Source organism: Zasmidium cellare, assembly GCF_010093935.1.
Source record: "Zasmidium cellare ATCC 36951 unplaced genomic scaffold M409scaffold_13, whole genome shotgun sequence".
In the NCBI taxonomy this organism is placed as follows: Eukaryota; Fungi; Ascomycota; class Dothideomycetes; order Mycosphaerellales; family Mycosphaerellaceae; genus Zasmidium; species Zasmidium cellare.
The window spans coordinates 190,766-217,086 of NW_022986957.1; the positions used below are offsets into that span (position 1 = coordinate 190,766).

Consider the following 26,321-nt stretch of genomic DNA (forward strand, 5'->3'; position numbering starts at 1 on the left):
GCCAATATTTGATCGAGAAGGTGACTGTGAGTGGCACAAGCTAGCTCTCACGACGCGACCTTTTGACCAATCTCACAGCATCTGAACCTAACTTCCCTCAACTTTTACTTGCGAGGAGCTCATAATCAAATACTTGATTGGAAGTCTAATGGTCGGCTCAACTGCCTCTTGCGCAATCACCAGCGGATGCGCCTCGCCGGCCCTCCGTGGGCTAGCCTCTTGCTTCTTAACACGGACGCACAAGGTTTACAACTATGCCAGGCCCTGCAGCTAGTGTTTCAGGCACACAAGACAGCCAACCTGGATGCGCCTAAGTGTCCTTTCTCCCCCCGGAGGCTGGCCGGTGCTTGGATCTGTGGGCAAGCAGCAAGACGGTCGAAGCAGGAGATTTTCGGCTCCACCATGACTCGACACACCGCCTTGCACGAAGCTGGTGATCGAGCTTCGGCTCAGGACCCAGCATGGCGGCAGCGGCTACCAATTCGTCTGGAGCTACAGGCAGAGCTAGGGAAACGATTGATGGAGACGCAAGCCTAGGCACAGAGCCAGCGGTGTTGAGATGGCCGGTGGATTTGCTTGGGCATGAATGGTGCTATGCCACGGCCAAGCACCCTCCAGCTTATGCATGGGATCTTTGCTGTATAAGTTGATTGTATCGAAGCACAGGCGCTCATGCGGGCTGTGAGGCTTGTCTCAAGCGCCTGCGGCTCACCAGTGTCCAAGTTGCGCACGTCTTTGTTGTTGTAGATAGAGCCAATTGCTGCGCGATCGGCCGGCGGGGATGGCGTCGAGGTGTAGTCGCCAGCTACTCGTCGACGACCCCTGCAAGGAGCATCATGTGGGAGAATAGCCGCGCCCGCCAGCCATTAATTGTGCTTCCAGGGTCATCCTCCAAAAGAGCCTCTGGGCTGCTGTGCGTTCTTCCGCTGTCTGAGACGCTTTGCACTGGCTTGATTCTGCCTCCGTAGGCCACGAATTCTCACCTCTAATTCCGCTTGAGGTGGCCAAGCCAGCGAAGCTGGCCTCCCAACGACCGGACGTCCATCCATCGATCGTCCTCCACCCCACCTCCCACCTCACCTCTTACTGCTACTCTTCTCGCCGCACCTCTTGTCTGTCATTAACGAAGATTGTTGGAGAAAACATACGTTCCTTCGCCTGTACAATTGACCTGCGTGCCGACTTGTAATACCACAATTGCGTGACGAGCTCGCCCGAGACTTGCGATTCGTCTGGTCGTCCAGGTATGGCTGTGCGATCCCACGCCGCTCTCTCAGAGCGTGCGCGGCCTTCCCAACGTTCACAACAGGCTGTGCAGGATAGACTAACATTTTGAGACAGATCATGGCGTTCTATCGCGGACCGCAATCGCCCAGGGACGAGCAGTACACGTCGAATCCCCTCTCACCGCCGCAGAGGAACCCGAACAGATGGAGCGCAAGCATGGCAGGCACGAACGATGTGAGGGGCGCTCTCCACCGACGATTCACCACCAACACCGTTCCCCAACTGTCGCCAATTGGTCAGCAGCGGAGACAGGCTGCAGGGGGAGATGTGCAACAGGTGGTAAGTACAGTATTTCTTGAGTGCGGGCGGATAGGTGGGCGGCACAGCAGGCAGAGCGAGCCAGACAAGCAAACCACTCCCTGCCCAATCTTTGCAAAAGAGCCGGGAATGGGGTTATACTCGATTGAAGATACACATGCAACTGGCCTATGGTAGCACTACTGGCTGCACGTATGCGTCGCCTCGCGTAGGCCAAAAGGACCTCGCGGGAGGATAGATGCTGTGTTAAGAAGAGTTGGAACACTTCGAAGAAATGGGAGATGCGATACCCTTAGGAATCTGTGCTGACTGGACATTAGCCAAATGGGCAAAACCGAATCACTCCTGTAAGTTGCTTTTGATAATATCTGAGCTTGAAGTGCGCTCGACCGGTTGCGATGAAGGACTTCTGCCCCGTCTGATGCCTGGCAGCCACGTGCTCCAAAATATCGTTTCTGCCATTGCAGCCTAGCAGTGACGGAGCCAAGAACTGCTTCTGTCAGATGTCCGCGAACTGAGAGATCTTTGACTGACCCTCATCCCAGTCTGAGCGTGCAGCTCGCCACTACGAAAGCCTTCTTCAAGCACAGCGGAAGATCCAAGAGGAGCTTGAGAAGGTCGATGCTGAGACCCGGCGCGAAGTTGACGAGAACATCCGCCACGAACAATCGGTCACTCAGCTCTTCGCCCAGAGCGAGCCGACTACGCCTCCAGAATACTCGAACACCTTCACCAACTTCTCCCGTCCAAACCGCTACTCCACGGCGAGTTTGACGTCACCTCCAGGCATTGTCACGAGACCAAACCGTGCGAGCACTCATCTCACTTCACCGACAATCGGTCTCGCTGGCACGTACAACAACACGAACACTTCCAATCTACCATCACAATCTGTGCCTGGCTCTCGACGCCAGTCCGACGACGAAGAGGACGACGAGGACTTCATTTACGGCTACGAGAACAACTTCCGCCGTGCGGCGAAGTGAGTACACCCCTTTTCTTGTCTGTCTGTTCTCTACATCGTTTTTCGTTCACATGCAACAAAAGTCTTGGCATGAGCACGTGCCGGCTTTCCGGCACCGCTCACTTGCTATTGTGGACTCACTATTGTCGATGCACCGGCAAAATCTTATTCAAGTGACAATACTATCTTCACAATATCGATAATAACTATTGTGTGATTGAAGTCTCGACCACAATGACAACAGCACCTTTATAAACTCGACTCGCCCCCCCGGAGAGCACAACTGACACATCTATCCTCCAGTCCAAGCCGCAACTCTATGCCAATCACCTCCTACGATCGCAAGCGAAACACCACCGATCTCGTACTTGGTCCAGTCAACACCACCGGCTTCCTCTTTGACGACGCTGAGAAGGTCTCTACCCTCCCAACCAAGTCCAACCAGGCCTCACCACCTGATATCAAGACATATCTTCAAGTGCAGCACACTGCCGACGGCTTCCCCAAGCTCATCCGTCGTGAAGAGAACGGTGATATCTCATTGTCATCTGCAGCAGCCCTTGACCTGGCCTCTTCATCCGCAGACGAGCCGCAGCAGCTATCCGACCGCGCAACGGCTAGCCGTCACCGCATTTCCTTGCCACCAAGCGCTCTCAGCGGCAACATGAGCATCGCTCCACTCAACAGCATCCTGGCCAACGCCAACGACGCCCGCAGCACTGCAAACAACCGCCGCTCGATGGAGGTCCATTTCTCTGCAGAGACCAAGCGTCCTGGTCTCCTCTCCTCACCGCCTCGTGGCCTCGCAAACGGCTCTCAAGTCCCTCAGTCGTCTTACTCTACCAACGACATCCCTACCCTCAAGAGCATCAACGGTGAAGGCCCAGACGGCGGCGTTTCTCTCGCCTCACCGCCCCCTCAGCCAAGCGTCATCTCCAACACCACTTCACCACAGCAGAACACCGGCGTTCCAACCCAGTTCTCCCCACCCTCCAACCGGCAGAGTCAAGACTTCACCTCACCAATCAAGCCAAACGAGGGTCAAGACATCTTCAACCAAGCTCAGTCAGGTCTTCAAGCCAACGCTGCTCCATTCGGTCCAAACGGTCAAGAGAACGGCCATACCCAAGGCTTCGGCAGTCCCAACATGTCTCCATATGCTCAGCAACCTGCCTACTACGGTGGCTACGGTGTGCAGATGATGACCAACGGCTATGCCAACATGAACCTCGGCGGTGGCAATGGCTACGGTCCACAGGGCCAGTGGCCAAGCCAAGCCAACACCCCATACTCTCACGGCGGCGGTTACGGCAACTACCAGCAGCAGTTCCCACCAGCCGCTCAAGCTGTCCCCGGTGCTAGTCGCTTCGAGGGTCAGCGTGGCAACGTCCAGCAGCGTCGTCAAGCGGCTGAAGAAGCGCAGGCCAAGTTCAACTCCATCAAGGTCGAGCAGGTCCGTGGCGAGATCTACACCCTCTGCAAAGACCAGCATGGCTGTCGATTCCTGCAGAGAAAGCTCGAGGAGCGTGGCGAAAACACGGTTCAGATCATCTTCGATGAGGTCAAAGAGCACATGATTGATCTGATGGTTGATCCATTCGGCAACTACCTCTGCCAGAAGTTGTTGGAGAGCGCCAACGACGACCAGCGCACCGTCCTCATCCAGAACGCCAAGCCCGCGATGAAGACGATCGCTCTCAACCAGCACGGCACCCGTGCTCTGCAGAAGATGATTGAGTACATCACCACTCCCGAGCAGACGGCGCTCATCATCGAGGCACTCCGCAACGATGTCGTTGTGCTTATCCAAGACCTGAACGGCAACCACGTCATCCAGAAGTGCCTCAACCACCTCTCTTCTCCCGATGCCTCCTTCATCTTTGACGCTGTGGGTGACAACTGTGTCACTGTCGGCACTCACCGTCATGGCTGCTGTGTTCTCCAGCGCTGCATCGACCACGCCGACGGTCTTCAGAAGGGCAAGATGGTTGACCACGTCATCCGCAACGCATTCTCTCTCGTGCAAGATCCATTCGGCAACTACGTCGTCCAGTACATCCTCGACCTCGCTGAGCCCTGCTTCACCGAGCCACTCTGCCGTGCCTTCTACGGCGAGATTGCGAGCATGTCGCGCCAGAAGTTCAGCTCCAACGTCATCGAGAAGTGCATCCGCTGCTCCAAGCCGGACACACGCCGCCACATCGTCGCCGAGATTGCAGTTCCACAGACGCTTGAGAAGCTTCTCCGTGACGGCTTCGCCAACTACGTCGTGCAGACGGCTATGGATTTTGCTGATGACGAGGTGAAGCCCATGATCATGGAGAATGTGCGCTTGATCCTACCAGGCATCCGCAACACTCCTCACGGCCGGCGCATCCAGAGCAAGCTCGCTGACTACGACAACCGCAACTCCAACCCAAACCCTCCCAGCACCATTCTGTCTCCTCTCGAGTCGTCCAACCCGACTTCGATGGCTTTCGCTGGCGCTGCCACTCAGCAGACTCCTCCTGCTCCATCTCGCGCCAACCGTCACGGCATCGTCGGTGCCCCACCGCAGTGGTCTGCGAACGGTAGCAACTTCACAGGTGGATTCGACAGCACCAACTACAGCGCCGGCTACGCCAATGGCAACGGCGAGTCTGTTACCTCTCCTACTCCACAGCGTGGTGGTCCGAACTACGCCACATTCAACGGTGGTGGCCAGAACTTCCAGAACGGCTTTCCCGCCCAAGGCTATGCCGCCCGTGGTCAGCCATACGGCCACTTCTGAAGCCCGCAGCACCATAGGGCAATGCTTGAGAAGGGCGCTTTTTGTATCAGTACAGCGGCAACCAGCCGATCTCTTTCGGTCACGGCGCCTGGCAAGGTCTCCACAGGCGCAGCATCTTACGACTTCAACGGCAAACCTTCTCAGCATGAGCTATGATTTCATTGACACGGCCGACATCGTGACACGACAGACGACGGCTCTTTACTTCGACAGCTTCGGTTCGGCAGAGTCAGCACTTCACCAAGATCTTGCATGCAAACGGCGTACCATGGACATCTCCAGCTTGATGATCCTGTATCACCACCTTGCGATTGCATCTTCGACGGCGCATTCATCGGTTCTGCGGCTACTTTCACTTTGATTTTACCTTTCCTTTTTGCGATCTTTCAAACCATCACGACTACAGAAGCGACATCCATGGGACGATACGAGACGACTCCACGAGAAGCTTGTATTAAAAAAGAAGAAGAGAAAAAGTTAGTTGCATAGCCGGTCAGGGCAGTTCTTTGGTTATTCGATGGGCGTTGGTTCCAAGAGAGATGAGTTTTGCACTGGATGCTTTTAGACACTAGATGGATCTTCAGACTTCGACCACAACGATTCGACGACACTTTGGGCATGCTTGTATGATAGTGGCTCGTGAATCCGAAGCTGTTGACTTAGAATACCTTCTCATCATTTTCTTCATCTTCCTCCTCCAGTGACAGATCTTTGAATCCCGATCCCTGACGTGTGAACTCTCATCAAGACAGCTATGAAGTCAACTATATCGCGAAAATAGGGGTATGCATCATCGCCTGTCGAGGAAATTGATTCACGATGTCAACCACTACCAGCAATAGTCTAATGCAATCCATATCAGTACTGCTGTTGATGCCTCGGTGAAGTGGCAATGTGTGACTGGGCGTACGGTAGCGCCAAAACGATGGCTGTGAATCTCGACTTCACCTGGGTGCCCGCTCCTTCCTTAAATCTTTCTCAACTTCACCAGAACAGCTACTTTGCCTTTCGCGCAGCGAACGATGTCGCCGCTCATGCACAGGTACCCCACTCCATCCTCGTCGCCAAATATGAGCGACTCAGGACAGGCAGCTAACAAGCACAAGATGGTCGACGGCCTGCGCGACCTTTCTAATACCGCACCGCTGACTACCCTTCAACCGTCGAGCGACAAACACACCCTCGCAACACTCCCTCAACACCTGCCCCCGTCACCCCCGACGACCACGTATTCAAATGAGCTCGAAGGGCAACAAATCTTTGGCGGATCAGCTGGCCAAGTTGACGTTGGCGCAAGAGGCGCAACAGAGTTCTACGACGGAGGAGAACAGCACGGATATCAACAGCACTGCTACAACCAGTACTCCTGGAGCAGACCGGCGTGCGGCAGCTGGCTACCTTCCACCACACCGCCGCCAGAGACAACCGCAGGCCAGTTCTACGCAGGCAATTTGTATGGTCTTCAGCCCCAATATGCTGCTCCTCAGCAAAGCTGGTGGAACCATGAATATCAACAGCCGCTGACACAGTCCTACTATTCAGCTGCACCGTCGCAGCAGTATCAGCAAGCAACAAACTACCCGCTGAACGCTAACTCGCTCTCGTTCACGCCTGCATTTCAGCAGAACTCTGAGTCAGTCCATCAGGCCCTACATCCCAGGCTTGGAATTGACAAGACAGCTAGATACTCACAGACTAGCTCTGTACCCACGCCAACCGCCCCGTCGCACGAGAAGAAGAAGAGGGAGAAGAAGTCTCGTAGACAGAAACGCCTTGAGAAGCTCTCTGCCGCTGGGGGACCTGATCTTCTCAGCAACCTCGATCTTTGGGCACGAGCTCCTCTCCCCGAACGCAGCGAGGTAGGAGCACCAGTAGAGAAGCAGGAGGCTGCACAACTGTCCTCCACCGCATCTACCCCAGCACCACAAGCGAAGAAGAAGTTCAATCCCCGCGAGACGAAGCGACTTTACATCATGCAGCGTCCAACCCCGACGTCCACGTACCTTCACTATGCGACGCAGCCGCCACAAACTATGGATTTCTCGCGGCCACTGCTCGTCATCTTGGACCTGAACGGTACATTGCTGTATCGCAAGACTTTCGGCGGAAGCAACGCATTCACCCCACGGCCGCACGTGTACGACTTCCTCGACTACTTGTTCAACAACCACACCGTCATGGTCTGGTCCTCATCGAAACCCGAGAACGTCGCCAGGATGTGCTCTGACCTCTTCACCTCTGAGCAGCGATCGAAACTGGCTGCCGTCTGGGCCCGCGACAAGCTGCGAATTCCCGCCAATGCCTACAATCAGAAAGTCCAGGTCTACAAGCAGCTGTCGTGGGTCTGGAACGATGCGGAGATTCAAGCAAGCAATCCGGTCTCGGGTGGTGTGTGGACGCAAGCCAATACGGTGCTCATCGACGATAGCATTGAGAAGTCGGTCAGCGAGCCGCACAACCTCATTGAGCTGGAGGAGTTTGAGGCGAAGCCGACGCAGATGGAGACGAATGTGTTGGATTCCGTGGCGCGTTATCTGGATGATTTGCGGTCTCAGCGTGATGTCAGCGCGTACATGAGGTTGTGTCCTTTCGTGTACGACCCGAGTCAGCCGGGTAAGGTCATTGGGCAGGAGAAGAAGAATTCGCGGAAGGATGATATTGATGAACTCATCAAGCGAGTCACGGGAGGAGCTTGAGGGAGGTATGCATGAGTTGATTGAGAGACGATGAGGATGTGACTGCTTGGCTAAACTACTTGAGCCTGCCAGCGCGGTCACTGTATTCTGTGATACCCTGTGAGAAGAAGAAGCTCACTTCTTGCAATTCCAAAAAACCTGTTCAAAAAGCCAACCATCTGGTATCTCTGTCCATTTTCGCTTTCTGAAGCCCCATGGTCTTTTCCTTGCGGCTAAATCTATTGGTACAAATCCCCAACTCATCATCATTCATCATCAAACAGAGCATATATATCCATATCAAGCATCAAACAACCCCTCCACCTCCCTCCCACTCAACAACCTACAAACACCGCCCTCGCAAACCTGCACCATACTCCTGTTCGCCCCATCAAGCCCCTGCAGCAAGTCATTCCTCTCCCGCAACCACTTACTATCCACCCCACCCCCGACCCTCAAAACCGTATAATTCGGCCTGACAGTCTCCCTCGCCTTCCTAACCGCCCTCTCGACATCCTCGCCCTCGCCAACGAGCATAACGCCCTTGACGCCCATCTTCGACGCGACGACACTCGACAAAATCCCGCTGAACAGCCCGGGGTGCTGGCTGATCTCGACCTCGAACGCCGCGACGGTGCGCTTCGCCATGGCCGTGTACGTCTCGTCGTTGAGCAGACTGCCGAGGCGGAAGAGGTTGGACGCAGACACGCCGTTGACGCTCGGCTCCGCGTTGTCCATGGCGTCCTTGGTGCGGATGAGGATGTCCGGTTGGTGGGCCGGGGTGGAGAAGAAGCCGAATTTTTCTTCGTCCCAGAAGAGCGTCGTTTGGGTTTTTTGGAGGGTTTCCGCGAGGGAGAGCCAGGTGGAGGTGAAGGTGGATTCGTAGAGGTCGAGTAGGCCGGAGATGAGGAAGGCGTAGTCGTCGGCGAAGCCTTGGGTGGTGGAGGGGCCTTCGCGGTAGACGCGTTTGAGGGTCGCGGTGCTGGGGTCGAAGAGGTTGTTGCGGATGCAGGTTACGGCTTTTTCGGCGGCGGCGAGGTAGGCGGGTTCGCTGAGGGCGGCGCCTGCGCGGGCGAGGCCGCCGATGGCGAGGCCGTTCCAGGCGGTGACGATTTTGTCGTCGAGGGCTGGGCGGGGACGGTTCTTTTCTCGGTGGGAGAGGAGCTTTTGGCGGCCGTCGGAGAGGATGCGGGTGGTGTCCTCTTCGGACTTGTCGAGTTCTTTGGCGAGCTCGCTGATTTCGTATTGGACGCAGAGGGTGTTTTGGGCTACGAGCTCGCCTTGAGCGTCGAAGCGTTGGTCGATGTTTCCTTCGGGGTTGACGCCCCAGTAGGTCGAGCACACTTTGAGCTCTTCGTTGTTGAGGATGCTTTTGAATCCGTCGTGCGTCCAGACGTAGTAGGCGCCTTCTCTCTTGTGCTTGTCTTGAGCGGTTGGTAATGAATCAGCATCTTCAGCCGAGTTGATACCGCCAAGTGACGATGCCATGGGAGGGCTCGTCAGGTATTTCGCAATGTCGTGGGTCGTCTCCAGAAACAGGGGTGACTTGGTCAACAAGTAAGCATCCAGATACACCGGCAGAAGCTGAGCATTGTCGTAAAGCATCTTCTCAAAATGCGGCAGACTCCAATCCCTCGTCACCGAGTACCTCGCGAAACCATTGCCAATCTGATCCTTGATACCACCCTTCGCCATATTTTCCAACGTCTTCACCGCCATTGCCCTCGCCTCGATACACTCATCCTCCCCAACAATCTCCCTCACATCCTTCGGGTACGAAGCAACGCGCAGCAGTGGCCGGATATGCACCGGAGTCGGAAACTTAGGCGCAGCCCCAAACCCGCCAAACTTGGAATCATACCGCTGCTTGTAATGCTGAAACGCATCGTCCAGCAAATCCAGCTCCAACCCGTCATTCTCATCCCCTTTCCCATCCCTCCCTCCCAAACTCCCCTCCTGCGCAAAATCCCGCAACTGTCTCGTGATATCCGCCGCGCTCTCCCTGCACTTCGCCTCCTGCTCTTTCCACGCCGTTGCCACCTTCAGCAGAATCTGCTCAAACGACGTCCCCGCCATCTTCGCCCTCTCGCTCTTCGGGCCCGGCCAATACGTGCCCCCAAAGATGGGCATCAAATCCGGCGTGACGAAGACATTCAACGGCCACCCTCCCCCGCCATTCGTCGCCTGCAAGAAATCCATATACTGTCTGTCGATATCCGGCCGCTCCTCGCGATCGATCTTGATCGGGATGAAGTGCTCGTTCAGTAACTGCGCGATCCGAGGGTCGTCGAAGGACTCGTGCGCCATGACATGGCACCAATGGCAGGCTGAGTAGCCGATGCTCACGAAGAGCAGGCGATTCGTCTGTCGTGCCAGTTCCAATGTCTCCGGGGTCCAGAGCTGCCACGCGGTGGGGTTGTCGATGTGCGAGCGGACATATGGGCTTTTACTCTCGCCACAGCGATTCGCGAGCGAGACTGCTCGATCCGGTCCTCGGGGGGTGTCCATGGTTGCGTACGGCTGTGAATTCCTAGGGAGATGACGGGACGGGATGCTGCTGGTCACATTGAAGCCTTGGGGTGCAGCAGAGAGGAAAGTTCTGTTACGGCTGCTGCGGCTTACGTATCGAAGAGATACTGCTGAGCAGCAAGCTCTGCGCTGGGCTGCTTGAGCCGGTAAGAACCGCCGAGATAGCAGCAGCAGCAATGAGGAGCTTTGCATCAACAACGGGGCTGTGAGGAGGAAGAAGAAAACTCTGAACAAAGACGCAGGCAAGAGAAGTGGTTGATCTTTTTTCGCGAAACAGAAACTTAGCTGTAGTGCAAGGGCCTGATGAAAGTTTTTTTCTTGCTTCGTGCAACCACAACTGCGGTCGCCTTCGAAGAAAAAGACGAGATGGTGTCATAGCAAGGCCATGTGAGGGGAAAGCAATGCAGCGCTGAGCGATAAGATAAACCCACAAAATGGCGCAAGGCACGTGCAGCAGCAGCAAGTCACTGTCAGCTTGGACCTCACCTCACCCCATCCCCTCCATCATGAGATATTTCATAATCAAATACACGAACCAGGCCCAACCCCGTCTGTACAAAATTGCAACACCACCCAATCCAGCGCAAGCGTCGTCGTCGTCGACTGATAACCGGCCACCAACAACTGGGATCACACGAGATCCCAAGCAAATTAGCAGCAACGTCACCAGCTCTAATTAGAGTCGTTATAGGGATGCGCAGACGCCATGAACCTTAGCGTGCGAACACGAACAGCCCGTCGCGTCGATCATTGGCTGCGCACGCAGACGGACAAGCATCACTGAAATGAGGAAGTGCACAGCAGGTTCATCGTATAAAAGCCCGTCGGTGTATTTTCATGGAGGACATGGTACTCGTTGCAGAATCGAAGGTTTGATCTCCACAAGCCGTGCTCCCATATCCCATCCCACCCCCTAAAGGAGCCTCTGCTCTCTCGAAAAGTATGCACAAACGAAGTAGAAGTGTAAAAACACAAGAGCCACGTGCGTCCCGCCCGGCGCCCGTCTAGAAGATGCAAATGATCTGCCCGGCAGACCATGCAGCCAAGAGAACGGATCCAGGATGCGACAGTGTTTTGTGAGGTGAAAAAACGCAGCCGCACTGCTGGACAGGGTTGATAAAAGGCTGATGTACTCAGTTGGACTCGTTAAAACGAGCGTGAATGCCAGTTTCCACTCAATGAAACGCCCCCGATGCACATTTTCCTAGAAGACCGTTGTCCGACTCAGTCATAAGTTGTCTGTTATCAGCAAATGGCGGCGCTAAAGCAGACCCGCATCGAAAGAATCCGCGAAGAATGCTGCTTCTAATTGCTGAGACCGGTGTTCCAGTTGGCTGTCGCCTCCTGCTTTGGTGCCAAAACGTTGGCGGCGTACTCGCCAGCGTAGTTGCCTGAGATTGGAAAGTTAGCCTTGTACGTGATCAATGAATTCGGCGATGCTTACCTGGACCCTTGTAGTTGCAGACGGTGAAGTAGGGCGAGACGCCAGTGCCGACGTTGGAAAGACCGTTCGGGCAGTACTGAGTGTAGCATCCGACGTGCGTAGTCTCCTTCCAGACGATCTGGGTGAAGTGTCCCCACTTCTCGAACTCGGTCATATCAGGGTCTTCCTTGCCGTAGTTGGGGGCGAAGTATGGCTCCTCGCCGTTGTAGAACAGGTCGGTGATGATGGCAGAGATGTTGGTCGCCTCAACACCAGCAGCGATGTTCTGGCCGTAGCCACCGCCAGCGACATCACTATTTGGCAGTTAGTACATGGCTCTTCTTATAGTCAGGATATTGTTCCATGCATACGTGTTGTGAGCGTAGACGCAGCTCTCAGCGATCTGCTGGGCAGACGAAGCGAGCTCGTCAGACCAAGCAATGTCATCGACAGTGTGGTTTCGGCGATGGATGTTGTGGTGCTCGACACAGATGTCCTGGTACGAGGTTGGGGCTGCCGAGGCGGCGGACGAGCTGTACGCTGGTGTAGAAGACGAGGGCGCAACGTAGGTGGAAGATGGGGCCTCCGTCGTCGATGGCTGAGGTGCAACGTAGACGGAGGTGCTTGTCGATGGCTCTGGGGTGGAGGATGGTGGTGGAGCCTGGTAGGTGGACTTGGCCTCAGTAGAAACCTGCTCGATAACAGTCGTGGAGTGCGAGTTGCCGCCGTGGCCGTAGTGGAACTTGGACACAACCTGGGTTGGAAGCTGGCCGGCGGTCACGGTGACGACGTCGGTAACGTAGACGACGTCGTAGTTGGTGAGAACATCGCGCTTGTAAGGAACGGCGAAAGCGCCAGCGGCGAAGGCCGCAATGGTCAAGGCGGTGCGCATTTTCGACTGGTGCTTCTCGTGGGCTGCGGACGGATTTTGATATTGTCGTTGCGGGGATCACAGATCCGGTTGACTGGTTATGCTTGAATGACTGACTTGAGGGTTAGCACGTGTCTTGCCAGAAGACGTGAAAGAATTGTGATGGTGGTGGTGGTGGTGAGGTGCAGAAGCGAGGTCAAAGAGGCCGCGAACGGCCGCGTCTCTTATAAAGGCCGGATCATTGATGCATGTGATGGAGCATTGGGGAATGGTGGTTCTGGACGCAGCCAACATGCAATAGGCAATCATGGGGCAAGACGTACTCGGGCGGGTCCTCGCAGAGGATGATGGCTCGGAGCGACAGTGATGTGCGACTGGCGGCGCGTGTGAAGATGCTCGTAATGAGTGTGGTGCAGAACTGGCTGCAGGAAAGAGTGACTGAAGGCGAGAAACCTCGGTGGGTGTGGTGGTGGAGTCCGGTCGGTGCAAGGTGGAGGATGTTGGAAAGGAAGGCGTAGGTAGGTTTTGGTTTTTGATGTGACGGCGCAGCAGCCAGGAGATGGATTTAGAGTTGACGCTAGTCCAGGGCGCGCGGATGGCTGAAACAGAGAGTTTAGCACAGCCTGGGCGCTCCGTAGACGAGGCCCAAGAGCACGCCGTGTGGGGAACGGGAGCAGTAGTGCACACAGCGTTCTACCGCCCAGAAGCGCCCTTCATCAGTGGTTTGCTGGCCGATTATTCAATAATGCTGGTGTCGATTTGTTGGCGATTGGTTTGTTCCGTGGTGAATAGGGCGGGAAGAAGGAGAGCAGGCCGTCAAGTGACTATCGACTTTGATGAAGCCGAGAATGCATTCAGCACTGTCGGGGAAACATTTTCACGTCATTGGAATGTGGTTGGAGCCGCTCTATCTCAACCTCACGTCCTCATATCCAGTACCATCTGTTACTACCTTTTTCACTATTAACGTGCCTGCCTTCGCGGTCGTCGTTGTTGTTGTCGTCGTCGTCGCTGCCGTTTTCCGCTTCGTCTAACGGCCATGCTGCCGCTTACCACGCCCGGACGCCTCACTTCTGAAACGCAAATCCATCAGGAACTGCCCTCCCATTGGCCGGCGCGGGTCCTAGGAAAGTGCCAGGGACGATCGCATTAACAGCGCTCCTGCCCCGGCGCTCATCCACGCACGCATTCATCATGCGCGCCGAATCCACGGTCGGGTCGGATGGCAGTTCGCAGACGACACTACCGCCTCTCCTGCAGCTCTTCTCGTCTCGCGTGCCGACGAAGAGCTTTTCACCTCCGGACTTTGCTTGCTGCTGCACTCGATCGTGACGTGGATGGACCACTACGCGCCTCCGCGCCCGCCTTGATTTGCGGCGAAAACACCTCCTGCGCATCGCCGCCAATGATCCCCTCCGGCCCAGTCAAACCGCCCTCTGCGTGCGCTGTAGCAGGCAAGCACAAGCGCCCGGTCCTGCGTCACACGTGCTCATCTCGCTCCAAGAAACCACCACCTCCCACGACGCCTGCGCCAAGCCGAGGGCGCTCCCATCCGACATCAATCTGAGGCACCCGACTACCGTGTCGCCTGCCATCATCCCGGCAGAGATCTGGAGACAATCGCGGTCCAGAGTGAAAAAGTCTGCCATGCAGCGACACCTTGCTCTCGGCGCAAAGGGTCTAGAGTCGTCTGGACATGCTGGAGCAGAGGCGCCGCTGTCTGAAGTAACCGCTAAAGTCTCACATGCGCCTGGTGGAACCGAACTTCCACGTCAAAAAATCGCGAATCCTCCACCTACTGCCGCGGTCGTTTGACTCGTTCTGACACTCACGAATCCGATCGGTACCTCGACGAACGGGCGAACAAGCAACGTTGCTCTTTTGACAAAGCACCATGCACTCCACCGCCGCAGAACGACCCAAACAGACGTCTCTTCCATGGCGTTCGCTGGTCTGTGATGAACCTGCATTTGCATCTCACCTTCCTCAACAACACCGGCACGTGGAGCGCCATGGCGAACGACGAAGAATGTGTGTCGCAACGACACCGCAATCGTTCTCGCCGAGCTTGCCACTGACGCCTCGCTCCAAAGCAAACCCACCAACTCTCTGATGCTTGTCCGTCTCCGATTGCCGCATCGTCGGACGACGTGATCAACACGTTCATCAGACACCGATTGTGTCTCGCGGAGCCGCCGCGGTGAGTTGTGAGGGAACAATCTGAGGCAAGCAAAGCCGGTTTCTCTGTGACGGGCACGATTGTCCAGACCCTCTGCTGCCCCATCTAGTCATTGACGATGCAATGCGTTTCAGACACGTACGCCAATGCGTGATTGATTTGTTGTGAGTCTCTTGACCTCCCTCCATTGCACACTTCCCAAGATGTCGTCGTTTTCTTTGCAGTTTCAGTGTGTCTGCTAATGATCGACCCTCCCTCTAATTTTCAGCCAAGCCACTGCAAGATCATCGACACACATCGGAAGGCAAGATCGACCCCTTTTCACCCCCAAATCTACACATCCCTCCAACATGTCGCAGAAGACGACTTGGGCATCTCTTTTTCTTAACGATCTCCTTTCAGCAGCCGAAAGACATACATCCTGAATAGTCGTCGAGCAAACCTCGTTCATCATCCCTTGACTCCCCAATTTACACATACGTCGCAGAAGATGGCTTGGACATCTCATGCTCCTTCCAATAGCAGAAAGACATACTCATCAAAAACACCCTCTTCCATCATCCCTTACATCTCCCCCCAAATCTCCACACCCACCCATCTCTGTCTCCGTCTTTGTCTCACCAGCTGGAGTACATCCTGCATCAAGCAAATGCCGTACTCAACAATGATGCATGCGTTTCCAACGGGTCCTCACATACATTTAATCAACCACACTCCCACCAAAATGCGGAGAGCATACACCAATTTGCGGAGAAAAGGTGTCACAGCCAGCCGCTCGGTGTCGTCGACCAAACTTGCTCCTCTCCTGTGCGACCGCAAACGCTGCTGCTGTGCACACAGAGTGTGTGTCGGACGGTCAGGACAGGGGTAAAAAGCCACATGCGCATTGCATGCTGCAAGCTGCAGGTTGGCGCCCTCGTGAAGAGAATGATAGAGACAGGGGTGAAAGTTTGGGTGTGTGGAGGGCGTGTGGAGGGCTGCATGAAAAAGAAGATGCGGGTTGGTTTGTGATTCTTTCTTGTTTGTAGATGTATGTTGGTGTTTTTGGATGTGTGTAAGCGTTCACGAACCAGTTTTGATGATGGGTTGTTTGTTGGCCGGCTCTGCATGTATAATGCACAATGTACATGCTACGGAGTGTTCAAGCTGCCGTGAATGCAGACAGGCAGACAGACCAACGCTGTAGAATGTCGATGATCGTTTGGTTGAGCAAACATTAATGCCTTTCGCTGGCTTACATGTTTGGCTGCGGAGTACGTAGTAAGAATTGCTCATAGCACTCTGCTGCAGGAGACGTTCATGTCGCTTTCCGGACTATGTTACATTTTCTTCATTCGGGGAGTACTACCTACAGTTGAGTGCCTGCCTAAATGGCCTATCTACTCAGCCTCCCCTTCGCTTCTCTGGCGCTTAATCCATGGTATCAAGTTGCTTTTCCTGTCCGCCCCATCATCATCCATCCATCCATCCGTGAACGTCGTCCTTCCTGCAACGCCAAACGCACACCTCACGCTTTCTCTACTATCCCTGCATGACGCTCTGCAGCGCCGCCTTGCCCTGGTCATCCAGCTTCTCGTTCACGAAACGTCCAATCCGACCGGAGTGTCTCTGGTCAGCGTCTCGCAGAGTAGCACCGACCCAAGCCTTTACATCAGTAACCTCTGGCCATGGGTCGGGGGTTGGTCGCTTGCAGGTGTTGAGCTGGGTGAAGGCGGCGCCGAAGCCGAGCTCGTCCACGTCTCGGTCTTCGATGGTGTCGTCGGCGGCTGGTGGGAGGGGTGGGTTGATGAGGAGTTTGAGAAGGGCTTCGCAGGTGATGGTCCAGCCGCGCTTTTGATACCGCTCGACGAACGCTTGGCTGTCGGCGAGAGTTCGTGTGAGGGAGATGCAAGCCGTCTTGCGGTCCACGGGCCTGCTCAGCTTCTGGGTGTCGGGGAGGATGATGGTCATATAGACTGGCGTGAAGACGTTCTCTTGCACCTTGTCTGCGACGGCGATGAAGAAGTCGGCACCCAGACCCTTGTCTTGCAGTGCGGATACCAGATGATAGAATCGCACAAAGCGGAGCGTGAAGTTCTCCGTCTTCGAGTTCGAGAGTCGGTGGAACATCAGCTGCAGGATGGTAGTCCAGTAGCCCTCGAGTGCGGTTGGGGCGAAGCTTTGGACGACGGTCTCCATAAGATCCATTGCATAACCTTCGTAGGCCTTGCTGCTCACCAACTTCTGGAACACGACGAGGATGGCCTCTGTCTGGTTTGAAGCTGCAATCTGCTCGGCACCTCGTGGGATCAGGTTCACCAGCAGTCGCGTCAGCGCCGGTACGTTGCCTTTGTTCTCCCATATGGCCGGCACCAGCACGGGAGCGACCAGCTGCTGGAAGTTTGAAGAGAGCTGACCGGATGGATTCGTGGCGACCATGAGCGCGTACAGCTGGAAAATGTACGGGGTGAACTCGTCGACGGCGCTTTGCAACACCTCCATGAATGCTGGGAAGAGGCTTGATTCGATCTTTTCCGGCTGTTGAGGCCCAGCATATCGTATCAGGGCGCCAAGTGATTCGAAATGGTAGTAGCAAAAGCTAGGGTTTGATGGGTTGTGTCGGATGACTTTTGTGATGTTGACGAGGTTGGTGATGACCAGATCCATGATCGGGACCACACCCTCGCGGACGACGATCAGGACTCTCATGACACACTTCATCAAGAATTCGTTCTCTTGAACCTTCTCTGGTTTGGTGTTCTTGGTGACGAGCGTGAAGAGGTGTTGAAGAAGATCCTTGGCCAGTGGCACAATGTTGACACGGGGTATGATCGGCTGGTGCTGGTCGTCCGTGAGGTATAGCGCGCGGTCAACGGCAATCGCTGCATAAGTATAGACAACGTAGTTGGAGTTGTTCAGGTGCTGGACCAGTAGCGGGAACGCCGCTTGCCATTGCTGTGCTGAGAGAATGCTGCGGAATAGATACAGATACTTGATCGCATCCACCTTCAGCAGTAGCTGGGCGTTGGCGTCTGTGAGATCTTCCGCAATGTTGTTCTGGAAGAAGTCGATGACACTGACGTTTGAGTTGACGCTCAAGATACCCTTGGCGGCAGTTGCAGTGCCCTTGGCTGCGATCGAGGTGAACAGATGGACTGCAGTGTCCTTTGCCTTCCAATTCCCGCTCCGATCCTTTGCATATTCGGCGAGGAAGTGGTCGACATAGCGCATAACAACGTCTGTCACCAGCTTCTCGAATTGCTCCATGAGCTTGCGCAGGAAGTTGGTTGCAGAGCGCCGCCTCGTGTCTTCGTCTGAACCTTCTAGATCTCTTCGAATGTATTCGATGGGTTCGTCTTCGAAGGTCTCAATGTCTGACTCTCGCAATGACAAGTTTGGTATCACCACTCGCTCAGTGACTTGGCCCAGAACATCTGCGTTGTTGAAATTCTCGGCATGCTCCCGGATGCTGGCAATCGTGGTCAGGAACTCCAGAGCCCGACTTACCACCATGTCGTATTTTTGTTCAGGCCCAATGGTGGTGAGCAAATTCCACGAGGTACCAATGAACTGCGTCAGATACTGCTTGAACTCTTCGTCGTACTTGCGGGTGTAGAGGTTCAGCACCCCGAAGACGTCTGATCGCACATCCTCCAGTGGGCCGGCTTCCGTGTCATCGTCGGTGTTGAGCGCAGCGTTCTGATATGTCAAGTACTTGTGCAGCAAGGTAGAAATGTGACCCAAGGATTCCTCAAACTGTGGCGGCATGTCGTGTGTTGAGAGATCGTACATCAACTTAATGATGAGATCGAGTGTTCCGTAATGCGCCTTGAGCACTTCTGGGTTGCCCTCATTCTGCGTGATCATCTTGTCGGTATTCTCCCACACCTGCAAGAAAGGGACCGCGAACTTTGACAGCACGTGGTTGATCTCGGTGTATAGCTCATCCGTTCTGTACAGAGGCTCCCATCTCTTGAAGATCGAATGTGCGACTCGAAGCACACCATTGTTGACGATAGCATCATTAGCGGTCAGGCGTGACACTAGATCATCGACGAGGGTGTCCCACTTTTCGTAGAAATCGCTCTCTGCAATGACGCTGATTGCATCACCGAGTTGCGCTTGGAGGGAGGGAGGGACTTTGACCATGAGGCCGATGAGTTCGTGCTTGATGGTCGTAACTTCGTTTGCCGGGAGTAGGTGTTCGCCATCTTGGTTCTGTCCGCATATTAGCTATCCACATCTTGCATTTCGTCCATCTTCCACTCCACCTACCGTCCAGTTTCGCCGCACGAAGTTTTTGAAGAACAGAGAGCTCGCTAGTCTCGTCTGAAGAGGGTGTGATTCGGTGGCGGTGATTTGTAGGAGAGCGAGGGAGAAGCCTGGCTTGGTCTCTTCGGCCTTTAACGACTGCTCGGCTGCACCAAAAGTTAGCCAACGCTGTTTGAATAGAAGCACATGAGCACTCACCCTGCTTGTTCTGGCGGGGATCCAAGCTCGCGGAGAGCAATTCCGCCACCGACTGTATGTTCACAGCCATCGCCTTGAGTCTTGAAGAATTAAAGAGAAGAAAGAAAAGGTCAGGTTGGAAGATGCAGAAGAGTTGACCAGAGCACCAGCGCGGGTAAACAGAGTGACGAGAAGAGCAACGAGAAGGTTGCGGGCCGACGCGCCGAACCAAGTCATGCAGGGATATCCTTGGCGGCGGGCAACGCGTGCATCGATGACATGTGAAGGCGTGGCTGCTCGCGAGTGAGTGAATCGTGTTTCTATCTCCCTCCACGCGCGTGACTTGTGCGAGATCGATCCAGGCGATCTGGTATCTGCGGCGGCGTGAGCCTTGAAAGGCGCCCTTTCCTTTGAATGCCCAGAAGCTTCTGTCTCTTCGCGGACTTAACAGAATCACCTCCTTAGGCTGCGACGTCTACGCCACCTGCTGTCCGCACACTCACGCTCGTTCAGCGTCCCACTTCAGCCCGTCGCCTCGACCTGGAAATCCTAATCGACCTTCTCCCCTCGACCGAGCTACAAAATGTGTTGAGCGTCCACCTATTACTGCGACCTAATATTTGAGTAGAGGATATTTACAAGATGGCGGCGTCTAAGAACCTCGCCCGCATGCGGGAGCAGACGATGGGCAGTCTGGAGGATGAAGAGGCTGTGACTGTCAACACTCGTGCCTTGATCGACAAAGTGCTTGCTCGATACTCCGGAGAGTGGACGACGTTGCGAGAACTGATCCAGAACGCTGCCGATGCGCAGGCCTCCAAAGTGACGATACGATTCGAGACCTTACCTTCAGCAACAGTACCGCTACCACAGACCCAGGATCCATCCGAGCATATCAAGCATACCCTTCTTCACCATACCTTGAAAACGTTGATAGTGTCCAACGATGGCGAGCTGTTCAAAGAGACGGATTGGCAGCGGTTGAAGCGGATAGCAGAGGGCAATCCAGACGAGACAAAGATTGGGGCTTTTGGTGTGGGTTTCTACTCCGTCTTTGCAGACTGCGAATCCCCATTCGTGACCTCAGGAGATCAGACCATGGCGTTCTATTGGAAGAAGGACAGCCTGTTCACACGGCGAGGAAAGCTGTCAGAAGCAAGCCCAGGTACTACCTTCTTGCTGGATTACAGAAGTCAGACTACACCAGTGCCACAGCTCCTGAGCCTCTGTCAGTTTCTGGCGACGAGTTTGACCTTCGTCGGCCTTCAGAACATCGACCTCTGGCTTGACGATTGGAACATCTTGAGTCTCACCAAGAAGATGTCCCCGGGCGCAAGTGTTAAGATCCCAAGCGACGTCAATCCTAGGACGAGAGACGGCCTCATGAAGATTGTCGATGTGGAGTATCAGAACGCGCAGATCGATGCTCGTTGGATGAACGTCGTTGGATGGAACCGAAGAGCTGTATCGGCAATGCAAAACGCTGCCGCAGCTCAATCACAAAGCGATCTTGGTGTTACCAGTCTTCGTAACTGGTTCGGCAAGTTCACTGGAAGTGCGACTGGAATCGCAAGCACAAGGAAGGCTCAGCGGGAGGAAGAAATACTCCAACAAGCCATCGCCGAGGATCTCGCTGGTTTCAGCTCTTCAACTGTATTCATACGTATTAGCACGGTTAATGTGCAGACGTATGTGAGCAAGCAACTGGCCGCTGAGCTAGAGCGCGCAACCAAGAAACCACCTCCTAAGCACACACGAATCTCCATCCTCACTTCTTCTTTCGACGAGACCACCGCATCCACAAGCTCGTCTGCAGGTAGCTCTTCTCAGAAAGCGAGTGAGATCTTTGCGTCAGTCCTCCCTACGAAGAACGGCAAGATCTTCATTGGCTTCCCAACTGCGCAAACCACTGGATTGTTAGCGCACATATCTGCCCCTTCTGTCATCCCTACCGTCGAGCGTGAGAGCATAGACTTGAATGCTCGATACGTGAGAGACTGGAACATTGAGATGTTGCGGGTAGCAGGTATCGCCTGTCGCATAGCGTACACAGGAGATATGGGAGAGCTGAAGCTGAGGCTTGAGCGGACTGCTGCTGCAGATGGACGGAAGAAGATCACGAGCGACGATGTCGCAGCGGTCATGCCCGCCGCTGTGCATACCTACCAGCAATACAACTATGCAGAATCAACGCCAGCAGCGAGAGTAGGCCAATACATCGAGGAGGCGTTCTGGATGTGCAATCAGAAGGCAAGCATCGATATTCTTTCGACGAGAGGTGTTCTGCCCAGCCAACAAGTCCGCGTGGCTTCAGAAGACTTGAGCTTCGTAGATGGCATTCCTGTCGTTCCTGACGAGCTCATGGAGAAAGCCAATGAGTTCTTGACAAAGCTACGGGATTATGGCCTACTTTCTGACATCACAAATGGGGATATCAAGAAGGAACTGGAAGCGCAGGCGCTGTCGGAGAAGCAAGTCACTGAACTCGTCAAATGGGCTTGTACAAAGGTCTCTCGTCAAGAGATGGACGCGGGCGTTGTGCAGACGCTTTTCGATGGCACCGTCGCCAGCATCAGCGAAGAATTCGTCAGTACAGCTTCAAGCCCTGTGCTCCAGCTTGGTCAGATTCGAACATTCGTCAACAGCGCCAAGATCCCAGTAGACTTGCCGACACCTCCTGAAACGATTCCGTTCAGACTGACAAAGGGCTTGTCACCCGGACAGCTGGCATCGATCGGCTGGGATGAGCTGCAGATTGTGCCATGGCTAAGGTGGATTGTTGAGAACGATGGGCGAGGATTCGGCCAAGGCCAGACTTTGACTACTACGCCTGCCGTAGCATCTCAGGTCCTACCCGTCGTGTCAAAGTCATGGGAGGGCCTGTCTCAATCGTCGAAGCAGACCATTCAGGACTTGCTCGTGCCGCGAACAGTCATTCCCACAAAGCTGGGCATGCGAAAGCCACCACAGGCATACTTTGGCAGCGTGAAGCTCTTCGATGACTTACCTACGATCACCGGCCTTCAAGGTGTCAAAGAGAAGTTCCTCTCAGCTTTGGGTGTGCGAAAGACAGTGGAGCTCAATGTCGTATTCGACAGACTCATGACAAAGTCAGCCAGCGCAGAGGCTGGGGAAGGTAAATGGAGTCACGTCGATTTGATCAAGTACCTGGTCAGCGTGAAGGACGACATCCCAACCGAAGATGTTAAGCGCCTTCGTCAGACCCCGATGTGCCCAGCAGAGACACAATCTGGAGATCAGATAAACAAGGGCAAGCTCTATCGTCTCTCGGATTTGTATGAGCCCGACGATGCCATAAGACGGCTCGGGCTCCCTGTGCTTCAGTGGCCAGGCCAATACCGCGGGCAGACTCCAGAAGGTCGATTCTTGAGATTGCTGGGCCTTCAGCCATACCCAGCTGTTCCAGACTTGGTTGAAATCTTGTCGAAGGCGCCAGCAGGCAGCGAGCTCCAACAGAGCGCGATCACTTACTGGATCGTGAATGCCTACCAGAACGGCTATCACAAGTACCCCGTGGCCGAGATTACTACAGCTTTCCTGCCTGTGCAACCCTTCGCGGGGGAGAAGAATAACCTCGTGGCGAAGCCATCGCAGTGCTACGCAAATCCGAGAGCTGCTGTGCTAATGTTCCGGACATTGAGAGAGGACTTGCAGCCACATCACGCGATGTTTGGTGTTGCACTCGACCCACCCATCGAGACGTGTGCTGAGCGTCTGATCAAGAGCGCACCTGCCAACATGGCCACAGCTAAAATCTTGTTCGGGTATTTTGCAGGTCGTTTGGGCGAGATTGGTCCAAATGGCAACCTCTCTGAGCGTCTTGGCAATGCAACGATCGTGCCCATCTTCTCTAGGAAGCCTGATACTAAGGGATCGGGCGTCCGTTTCGCTGCTCCCAGAACTTGCTTCTTGGGAGACAGCCAGACCTATGGCGACATCTTCGATTTCGTCGACTTTGGACATGAAGCGAATACCTTTCTACTTCGTGTCGGGTCCAAGCATGAGCCCAATGCTTCTGAGATTGCGAGTATGCTGGTGCAGCAGCCAGCGCGACTTCTTGATAGTCTAGGCTCCGACAAGTATCTGCAACTCCTGCGAAAGATCGCCGAAAACGTAGCGAATCTGAAGAAGGACAAAGGTTTGTGGATGAAGCTTAAGAGCTCGCCTTGTCTTCTGGCCGAGAAGTTGGTGAGGGCAAATATCGACAACGAGAAGCGAGAGTATGACGACGAGGAACTCGTGATCAAGGAGTACTCGCTTGCTAAAGCCTCTGAGATGGTTCTCATCGATGACTTCGTGACGTATCGACTTTTCCAGGCCAGTCTTCTTACGGCTCCACAAGAAGAAGCGTTGGAAACGCTATACGCCTCTCTCGACACGCCATGGCTCTCCAAGCTGGTAGAAGACGACCAACGCATGGGTGCCCTGTTGAACGATCAATCAGCCGGCGAGAAACTGAGAAAACTCCTCGTCGAGCGTTGTCGTCTCTTCCTTCACGACCACGCACCAGACGCGATCAGGCATGATGCGAGGTGGCTCGAGCAGAATATGACGGTCAAGGTGACAGAGTTTCTCCAGGTCACGCACAAGCTGAAGGGATATCGACAGCAACTGCTTGAGAAGAAGACGGCTGCTCTGCATAGGGAGACGAAGCGAGATGCCACGCTCTTCATCACCGCGCGTTACGATCTTTACGAGGTCAGTCGTGCTGTGATGGGTGTTCTGCTCAAGCGACCCCGGCAGCAGGACTTTCTTGCGCTGGAGACGATTCTGGAAAGTGATCTTCGTAGATTGAAGACCAAGGGATACAACGTAGATCGTATCTTGAGGCAGAAGGCAGCCGAATCGCGAATTGCTGAGAGTGAGAGAGCCAAGAGGGAAGAAGAGCAGAGGAAGTTGGCTGAAGCTGAAGCGGCAACTCGGCCTCAGCAACAGCAAGCAGCGATCACAAACGGGACAACGAACACGCAATCCGCGACGCAGGCCTCTCCAGAGACACCCGAGAAGGCGTTGGCAATGCCGGGCTCGTTCGATACGCCGGAGGGACGACCAGGCTCGTCAGGACGTGGCAAGAAAGCCACAGGCAACTTCTTCAGCAACATCAGCAAGCATCTCGGCATTAATGGCAACAACCAAGCGGCTCAGCAGATGCAGAGCATGCTCACCAATGGGCAAGGGCAAGACTCAGCGCCTCCTCCCTATACTCCTCAAGACCCGAATGTCCGCAACATTACTCCTGGCACGGAGCGGGTCACTTCCCCACGAGACCTCCAAGCCAACCTTCAGTCCGCCATCAAAGCGACGAGAGAGTACAACGCCTCGTCATTGTTCTCACCACCTGAGACTAAGGATATCAAGGAATCACCTTCCTACTGCGACAGCAAGCCAGGACACGACATTAAGTTTGTCGCCGAACTGAGCAACGGCATCAGACTCTACCTCCCACGAAGCCACCCCGATCCCACCGCCTTCCTGCAGACCTACCGAGATTCCCTGGCAACCTTCGTCCTGGTCCTCTCCGAGGTCGCCAACGTCTTCGAACTCTCCCCTCAAATGATCAACATCTTCCACGACGAGCAAGGCGCGGCGATCGCGTTCAACAGCAACGGCAGTCTGTTCTGCAATCTGAGATACTTCCTGCAACTGCACATGTCGCAGATGGCGTCGCCGGAGGGTAAAGTGGAGGCTATGGCGTACTGGTGGATCACACTGTGTCATGAGCTGGCACACAATTTGGTGAAACAGCACGACTCGCAGCATTCGTTCTATACGGAGAGCTTTGTGGCACATTATTTCCGGAGAATGGTATGGTTGGCGTCGAGGATCACGGGATAGGAAGAGGAAGAGCCACGCGAGATGGAGAGATGATGGGTCTTGATCTTCCACATGGCGATGGCGTTCTTGGATCTTTGGGAGAGCACACTCTCGGCTTTGGTCATGCATGGTGTGCACGCGATGTATGCGTGTACATGTACCTACAGATACCCTGGATACTATGTGTAGACTAGAATAGGCAGATGGGGTGTACATTGGTACCTTGGACACTTGGAGACCCTCTTCTTGCTGAAGCTGAACCTCGCAAAATTGTCATCTCTCTGCAATTCCTTCAAATCGACCACGCTTTCGATGACAGCTCAAGTCCGACAGACAGTCTACTTTTTACGGGGATTCATCAACACAACAAGACTTTACGTACGTGCAAGTCATGAGTCTCGTCGTGGTCAGCGCCATGTGACATTGACGAACAAGGATGTTGAGAGATGTACCGATCAGCCGGTATGCAGCTTGACGAGGCCGCTCCATGCGCCGGTTCGGATGAAGTCTGGAGTGTGTGGAGGAGGATGGGGTACGGGGGAAGGACAACTGTTGATGTTGTACATGTATTTGTTGATAGTAGACAGCATGAGAAGGACGGCGGCATACGAATACGGGCCAATCAAGGAGTGTCGCTCTGGGGGCTGAGAGAGGAAGAAGAAGCGCAGCACTTCCTTCTCCTGCCTGCCTGTCTGCCGTCCATCATCATTAGTAGAATACTTGGCGTGTCTGATCACAGTCTCATCTACGTACTTTTCCACTGCCAAAAAACATCGCCCACCACCCCCAAATCGCCGACTCCACATCCGTCTCACCGCTGCCGACGGCTTGTCCAACTCAATTGCTATCACGTGCACCGTCTGCACACCAGACCCACTGGGCCTGACCTCACCCTGCTTCTGCTGTTCTCGAACTAAACTGCAGCACCCGACGCATTCCACGCTTCTGCTTTTAACCTTTCCATAGCCCTCTGTCTTTTTCTTCTCGGCTGCGGAGGGGCTGCTCGGAGCCAGCCCTTTAACGATAAACATTCCGCTCCCATTCGGCGCCGGCAGCAACGCACCTCGCAAGCCTGCCAACATCCCATTGCACTCCCTAAGCT

The 26,321-nt window shown here is 54.6% G+C and overlaps 7 protein-coding genes across 7 annotated transcripts; 3 read left to right on the top strand and 4 right to left on the bottom strand.

Annotated features, from left to right (window-relative positions):
• Positions 1 to 1,344: 1,344 nt before the first annotated feature.
• Positions 1,345 to 5,279, top strand: M409DRAFT_21512 (uncharacterized protein; the record flags this gene model as incomplete). The annotated part of the gene is made up of 4 exons (XM_033805891.1): positions 1,345 to 1,566; positions 1,866 to 1,892; positions 2,091 to 2,527; positions 2,813 to 5,279. 4 exons carry the CDS (start codon positions 1,345 to 1,347, stop codon positions 5,277 to 5,279), a joined length of 3,153 nt encoding a protein of 1,050 aa, XP_033668954.1.
• Positions 5,280 to 6,349: 1,070 nt separating this feature from the next.
• Positions 6,350 to 7,975, top strand: M409DRAFT_21513 (uncharacterized protein; the record flags this gene model as incomplete). The annotated part of the gene is made up of 2 exons (XM_033805892.1): positions 6,350 to 6,912; positions 6,964 to 7,975. The coding sequence occupies 2 exons, from the start codon at positions 6,350 to 6,352 to the stop codon at positions 7,973 to 7,975; spliced, it is 1,575 nt and encodes a 524-aa protein (XP_033668955.1).
• Positions 7,976 to 8,254: 279 nt separating this feature from the next.
• Positions 8,255 to 10,462, bottom strand: M409DRAFT_21514 (uncharacterized protein; the record flags this gene model as incomplete). Its single annotated transcript, XM_033805893.1, has 1 exon — positions 8,255 to 10,462. One exon carries the CDS (start codon positions 10,460 to 10,462, stop codon positions 8,255 to 8,257), a length of 2,208 nt encoding a protein of 735 aa, XP_033668956.1.
• Positions 10,463 to 11,788: 1,326 nt separating this feature from the next.
• M409DRAFT_21515 (uncharacterized protein) lies at positions 11,789 to 12,798 on the bottom strand (the record flags this gene model as incomplete). Its single annotated transcript, XM_033805894.1, has 3 exons — positions 11,789 to 11,874; positions 11,928 to 12,220; positions 12,278 to 12,798. 3 exons carry the CDS (start codon positions 12,796 to 12,798, stop codon positions 11,789 to 11,791), a joined length of 900 nt encoding a protein of 299 aa, XP_033668957.1.
• A 1,046-nt stretch (positions 12,799 to 13,844) lies between these two features.
• Positions 13,845 to 15,061, bottom strand: M409DRAFT_53392 (uncharacterized protein; the record flags this gene model as incomplete). The annotated part of the gene is made up of 2 exons (XM_033812356.1): positions 13,845 to 14,166; positions 14,610 to 15,061. 2 exons carry the CDS (start codon positions 15,059 to 15,061, stop codon positions 13,845 to 13,847), a joined length of 774 nt encoding a protein of 257 aa, XP_033668958.1.
• Positions 15,062 to 16,477: 1,416 nt separating this feature from the next.
• On the bottom strand, positions 16,478 to 19,475 carry M409DRAFT_21516 (uncharacterized protein; the record flags this gene model as incomplete). Its single annotated transcript, XM_033805895.1, has 3 exons — positions 16,478 to 19,153; positions 19,211 to 19,353; positions 19,406 to 19,475. 3 exons carry the CDS (start codon positions 19,473 to 19,475, stop codon positions 16,478 to 16,480), a joined length of 2,889 nt encoding a protein of 962 aa, XP_033668959.1.
• Positions 19,476 to 20,026: 551 nt separating this feature from the next.
• M409DRAFT_65608 (uncharacterized protein) lies at positions 20,027 to 25,240 on the top strand (the record flags this gene model as incomplete). The annotated part of the gene is made up of 1 exon (XM_033816589.1): positions 20,027 to 25,240. The coding sequence occupies one exon, from the start codon at positions 20,027 to 20,029 to the stop codon at positions 25,238 to 25,240; it is 5,214 nt and encodes a 1,737-aa protein (XP_033668960.1).
• Between the last annotated feature and the right edge of the window lie 1,081 nt (positions 25,241 to 26,321).